At 40.7% G+C, this 6,872-nt stretch overlaps 1 protein-coding gene across 2 annotated transcripts in view; it reads right to left on the bottom strand.

The window, feature by feature from the left end:
* Positions 1–1,740: 1,740 nt before the first annotated feature.
* AP1G2 (adaptor related protein complex 1 subunit gamma 2) overlaps positions 1,741–6,872 on the bottom strand; it is an 87,206-nt gene continuing 82,074 nt past the window's right edge. For both annotated transcript variants that reach the window (XM_040416885.1, XM_040416886.1), the window contains exons 21-22: positions 6,201–6,299; positions 1,741–4,856 (exon numbers count right to left, since the gene is read on the bottom strand). In XM_040416885.1, coding sequence (XP_040272819.1) covers positions 4,755–4,856; positions 6,201–6,299 — 201 coding nt within the window. In that variant the 3' untranslated portion in view covers positions 1,741–4,754. The remainder of the gene's footprint in view (positions 4,857–6,200; positions 6,300–6,872) is intronic.

Below are 6,872 nucleotides of genomic sequence, written 5' to 3'. Positions count from 1 at the left end.
CATGATTTAACCTTCTAAACTATTTCCGTCCATCATTTCCTTCTTATCACTTTCTTTACCTCTTCAGATTTCAAAGCTATACAGCGCCTTGCAAAAGTATTCACCCCCCTTGACATATTTTGGTGCCTCACAACCTGGAATTAACATGGATTGATGGAGGATTTGCATCATTTAATTTACAGAACATGCCCACAACTTTGAAGATGTTTTTTTTTTTTTTTTTTATTGTGGAGCAAACAACAAATTGGACAAAATAACAGAAAAAGTCAATGTGCATAACTAGTCACCCCCCTAAAGTCAATACTTTGTAGAACCACCTTTTGTGGTAATCACAGCTCCAAGTCACTTTCAATAAGTCTCTATGAGCTTGCCACATCTTACCACTGGGATTTTTGCCCATTCCTCCTTGCAAAACTTCTCCAGCTCCTTCAAGTTGGAGGGTTTGCGCTTGTGAACAGCAATCTTTAAGTCTGAGCACAGATTTTCTATTGGATTGAGATCTGGGCTTTGACTAGGCCATTCCAACACATTTACATGTTTTCCCTTAAACCACTCAAGTGTTGCTTTAGCCGTGTGTTTGGGGTCATTGTCCTGCTGGAATGTAAACCTCCGTCCTAGCCTCAAATCAAGCACAGAGTGGTACAGGTTTTGCTAAAGAATATCCCTGTATTTAGCACCATCCATCTTTGCCTCAACTCTGACCAGTTTCCAAGTCCCAGCTGCTAAAAAACATCCCCCCAGCATAATGCTGCCACCACCATGTTTCACTGTGGGCATGGTGTTCTTTGGGTGATGTGTTGGGTTTACACCAGACATAGCGTTTTATTTGATGGTCGAAAAGTTAAATTTTAGTCTCATCAGACCAGAGCACCTTCCTCTATACATTTTGAGAGTCTCCCACATACCTTTTCGCAAACTCACAACGTGCCTTTTTGTTTTTAGCTAAAAGTAATGGCTTTCTTTTGGCCACTCTGCCATAAAGCCCAACTCTACGGCTTATTGTCGTCTTATGTACAGATACTCCAGTCTCTGCTGTAGAACTCTGCAGCTCCTCCAGGGTTACCTTAGGTCTCTGTACTGCTTCTCTAGTTAATGCCCTCCTTGCCCGGTCCATGAGTTTTGGTGGGCGGCCGTCTCTTGGCAGGTTTGCTGTTGTGCCATGTTCTTTCCATTTGGTTATAATAGATTTAATGGTGCTCCGGGGGATCATCAAAGATTTGGATATTTTTTTATAACCTAACCCTGACTTGTACCTCTCAACAACATTGTCCCTTACTTGTTTAGAGAGTTCCTTTGTCTTCATGGCAGTGTTTGGTTAGTGATGCCTCTTGCTTATGTGTTGTAGCCTCTGGGACCTTTCAAAAAAGGTGTGTATATGTAATGACAGATCATGTGACACTTAGATTGCACACAGGTGGACATCATTTCACTAATTATGTGACTTCTGAAGGTAATTGGTTGCACCAGAGCTTTTTATAGGCTTCCTAACAAAGGGGGTGAATACATACGCACATGCCAATTTTCTGTTTTCTATTTCTAAACAATAGTTTTATTTATATATTTTTCTCGTTTCACTTCACCAACTTAGACTATTGTGAACTTAAGGCTGTAATATAACAAAATACGAAAAAAGTCAAGGGGGTGAATACTTTTGCAAGGCACTGTAGCTATCATTTTGTGAAATATTGTACCACGTGTCTCTTCCACATACCCTTCCATGCCTTTTTTTTTACACTTGTCATACTTCTTTAGTTATACTTGACTAGTGTTGACTAGTGTTAGTTGTCCTCAGTGGTCTATAAGCAAAGGCCAGTAGTGACATCCACCAATAACTAAAGAAATCCATTGACAACATGTAGTCTTCGAAGATACAGAATTTCCTCATTTACACCCATGTTATGTATGCTGAAAAGCAAGTTACGTCATCCCATAATCACAAGGTTGCTATCAACCCAAACAAAGCACAGGACACAAGAGGATCTCCGACAATGCGCCAAGCCTGCAGTAGACTGCTCATGGAATATGAACCTTTTTAGCAGCTCTGGCTTGCATATTTTTCAGTGTATTTCTCAAGTCCCTATTTCTTAAGGTAAAAGCATACATAAAATTTTAAAATCAAGCCTTCAAATGCTAATACCTTAGCAGTTCATCAATGTTATTACAATTTATTATGATAGACTAATATGTGAACATATTAAAGTTTAAAACCCACATAAAATGGTGAAAGTATTTGATTTCCAATGGTTTCCTTGAAGTGACTGATGTTTGGCTTTTGTATTATTGAGCAAATGCTGTTTGCTACACACTGCCACATTATGGAATATTTTGACGGAATAATAGCTTATACACCAAGCTGTTCTTGTTATTCTTTTACATTTTCTTAAAATTTAGTGGAGACCCCATCAAGTGAAAATGATGGCTAATTCTCGTTTCACTTGCTCTGTGCATGCATTGAAAATTTGTGGTTAATTATGATGGTCTCCGAAATATATACTTGCCTAGCGTATCTGACAAACTTTAATATGCTGATCCATCAAATAAATTATAACAATACTTCACATTAATGGCACATGCGTAGAGTCCATCTCTACAAATCATTGATAGTCTCTTCTCTGCTCTTGAACCTGTATCTGATTCTTTCATCTGAAAAGCTGTCAAAAGCATCCATTGATTTAATATCCATCCTGTCTACTCTTTGTCATCCTTGTATTGTTTTCTTCAGTTTTTTATTTTTCTAAATCAAACTGTTACTGTTAAATATTAAGGTTCTAACACTACAGGATAAACAAAGGGTGGCACAGATTGGGCCTTGGTCATGCTTATTGCCTTTTGTAGATCCTAAAAGTCATCTAATGTAACATGACCAGGTTTGTTATACTAACCAAACAGACTAACTAGCACCAAAGCCGTAAATCTGACCTTCAAAGAGCATATCATGCCAGTTCAGTGTAGGACATAGCCCAATGGTCGTTCTGTATCATTTAGCCTATCTAGTGACCGGCTGCTCACTTAACACGGATTGTCGCATGCAAAGAGTTTGAGGATTTCCTCAGAGTGATGTATAAATGGTTAAAAAAAATATAAAAATCTAAACTTAAAATGTCGATATGGTGTTTGTGTGTTTTGTAAATCATTATGTCTACAATAAACCGACAACAAGATGTTGTCTGTCCTTCAAACCACATGGGTATAGAATCAGAATATATCAAGCGTTTCCCTCCCAGTGTGTGGTTATAATGATACATTGTTATTTTAGAGTCATTTCTGTCTCACCGTTATCTGGAGGCCTCTGGTATCCTTCCGCCGTCATTTCCATTATGGCCATTGTTCAATAGCTCTTGATGGTCTTCTTGGACATGGTAGAATTTCTTTTGGCTTAGCCATTGTTGCTGAAGTGCTAGGATGTGATATGGCATGACTAGACGTATGCACCTATGCATGTCACTCAACTCCTATGTACCAATGTCAAGCAATCCGGGAGTATGAGCAATTAACATTCGTGAGATCAGTCTAAGGAATTGGCGTGCCATCCTCTTCTCTTGTACCATGTCCTGTTTCGCTTCCATGCTCGCTCGCTCTTTTACACTCGGTTACATGCATACTGTTTACGGCACAATGATAAGTACCAGGTGCCACCTCTGAGGGGGCCGCGTTTGTGCCAGCTTCTTCGCCAGCGTCTGTAGCTCTGCCAACCCTCGCTATCTGCCTCTTTCTGCCCATCTCTTTCTATGTATATCTCACGCTGACTTACTCCCCATCTGTGTATCTCTCTGCCCCACACACTCTTCCTCTCTGCCAAGCTCGCTGCCCAGATATGCGCACACAGGGCACAGACAAACAGATGCAAATGCATGAACACGCACACAGATGGTCAGTGCCCACAGCTGCCAGCTCACACCTCAGGGATCAGAAGTGGGTGAGTTGGTGGGGGTGAAATATATACGATTGGATATTGGTGGGAGGGTAGAGGAGATGCTGATTTTTCGATGGCGGATGCATCTGCTACTCTGCGCACTCTCCCTTCTTCGTCACTGCGCTCTCTCTCCCTGTTGTCTCTTGCAGTCTGTCATCTTGAAGGGGGCAGGTACAGGCTGGCTCAGTGCCACTCACATGAACCCCCCCATCACCGTTGGCTGCTCCCTCCTTACACACTATTTCAGGCAACCCCTCATCATCACAACACAGCATTAATTAGCTGGAGAATTCATTATACTCGCAAATCCTAATTAACACAAACAGCCTAAAGGGAATTGGCAAATCTGTAGACGGCGAATGAAAGGGTTAACCATTTCTGTATTTTTATGTTGCCCAACTGGGATTTCTGTCTACATACTGAAGCTATGATACAGGTTTTGAGTGCCTTAGTGCAGTGTACAGAAGGATTGGCACAGTGTTAGAATGGAATAGTGGGAAGCAAGGTTAAAAAAAAAAGTCAAGGTAGAACAATGCCACCTAGAGGAGAAAAATAGCATGTTTGGTCTATAAAGCTATTTTATTACAATGTCTTTCAGATATTCTTCACTCTTTAATTGTTTGGGTTCAGACTTGGTGATATTTCATGTGCATGTTGCATGCTATAGCTGTGTACGTGTATCATGTAAGCATTGCACTCAAATAGCCACTTTCTTTGGACTCCAGTTATTACAAATCTTGTGGAATGTAACACATTAATCTGTTTCTTTTCTTTTCCATCATTCAGGAAAATATTAATGTCTCTGCCACTTCATCCAGGTGCCATTGCAAACCTGATCATATCACTGCCATGCTAGTGTAGGAAAGTTGTTCACTTCACTTATATCCTGGACTAGATTTCCATTATGTGTAAAAGACAAGCGTAGCCGCATACGTAAAGGAACCTAAATGGGGACAATAAATATAAAAAAAATTGATATTCAAACAAACTCTGAATAAGTTATTTTATATTTAAAGGGAACCTGTCACCTGGATTTTGTGTATAGAGCCGAGAACATGGGTTGCTAGATGGCCGCTAGCACATCCGCAATACCCAGTCCCCATAGCTCTGTGTGCTTTTATTGTGTAACAAAAACTATTTGATCCATATGCAAATTAACCTGAGATGTGTCCTGTACGTGAGATGAGTCCAGCGTGAAAGAGCCCAGCACCGCCCCGCCTCCTCAGAATCTCCTCCTTGCTCCCCAACGTCAGAAAGCCAGAGCGCCGTAATCTCGCGATGCATGAGCTAGCGCATGCGCAGATCCTTCCCTGATGCCAGCACAGGGAAGGAACACTATGACGCATCGCGAAATTACGGCGCTCTGGCTTTCTGATGTCGGGGAGCAAGGAGGAGATTCTGAGGATGCGGGGCGGTGCTGGGCTCCTTCACGCTGGACTCATCTCACGTACAGGACACATCTCAGGTTAATTTGCATAGGGATCAAATAGTTTTTTTTACACAATAAAAGCACACAGAGCTATGGGGACTGGGTATTGCGGATGTGCTAGCGGCGATCTAGCAACCCATGTCCTCAGCTCTATACACAAAATCCCGGTGAAAGGTTCCCTTTAAAGGGGTTGACCACTTTCCGGCTACTGTTGATCAATGTGTATGTTAGATGATTATATGACACTTAGTCTTTTCTTCATATTCTGTGGCATTTTCTATATTTCATAAGGTGCTGGCCAAGTCTTTTGTGCTGTCCACACAGAGGTCCTGTCTATAAAATGGCTACTGATGGAGGGTCATGTGACCAGGAAAATCACTAATGCTCCTCCATTCAAATACACTACACCTGCACTAAATTGTCAACATCGCAAGTGCAGATGGAAGATGTGGTGTATTTGGAGGAGACAGAGTGATGTATCTGGAGTTATTTTTGCCTGGTCACATGACCCTTCATCAGCCGCCATCTTATAGACAGGACCTCTTTGTGGACAGCACAGAAGATTTGCCTATCAAGGGGACATGATTTATGAAATAAAGCAAACAGTACAGAAAATCAACAAAGGCTATATTAGGAAGTGTCATATAGTCATCTTACATGCACATTGGTCAAAAGTAGCTAGAAAGTGGCCAACTTCTTTAATGCTCAATAGTATGAGATATCCATAGACTTTAAATGTATTTAGGATTTTTTTTTTTTTGCCTCATAAGTTTAGACTTTTTGTTTTTAGTGTTACGTTTGCCTTTAGTAACGTGAAAATGAGTAGCCAGTCTAATATTAGTACTACATCTAAAGTACCTTTTGAGGGTTCAGAATACGAATAGACTGTGTGACTGATCCTCCACCGGAAGCTGGAACTGAAGATCCACTAGGAGCCTGAAGTTGAATCTGAATACTCTGAAATATTGAAAACATAGAATAACATAATTGAATTGAGAGGAACTGAGTTATTGCACAAAATTTACCACAATCTAATTAAGTAGGTCTACCCAGATTGCTGTATGGACATTAATAAGTCTATTAAGGTCAACCTGCTGGTAAAGTACAGTGGTGCCAAGTGGTAGGAATTGCACCCATCAAACATAGACTAGAAAACACAGCAGTTATCTTCGAGGCAAATTGGTGCCAAGTGGTAGGAATTGCACCCATCAAACATAGACTAGAAAACACAGCAGTTATCTTCGAGGCAAATTGTCTTAGGACTACACGGTTAATTTTTCAGTGTTCAAAGAAACATTAAATACCACAAGAAGACAATTCTGCAAAAGATTTGGACCTCCCAAACCTTGGTCACGGCAACTATTTGTGGTTAAGCAGGGGTAGTAGAGGTGTAAAACAAGTATAAATATGGTATGCCTATCATACACCTTTTCTATTCTATTCAAAAACAGATGACAAAGGTCTAGGAGGACCAAAACATTGGCGGAATTGTCTTCTTGTGGTATTTAATGTTTCTTTCAAGGGAACCTG

Source organism: Bufo bufo, chromosome 2, assembly GCF_905171765.1.
Source record: "Bufo bufo chromosome 2, aBufBuf1.1, whole genome shotgun sequence".
NCBI classification, from domain to species: domain Eukaryota; kingdom Metazoa; phylum Chordata; class Amphibia; order Anura; family Bufonidae; genus Bufo; species Bufo bufo.
This window is presented reverse-complemented; position numbering and strand designations above follow the sequence as displayed.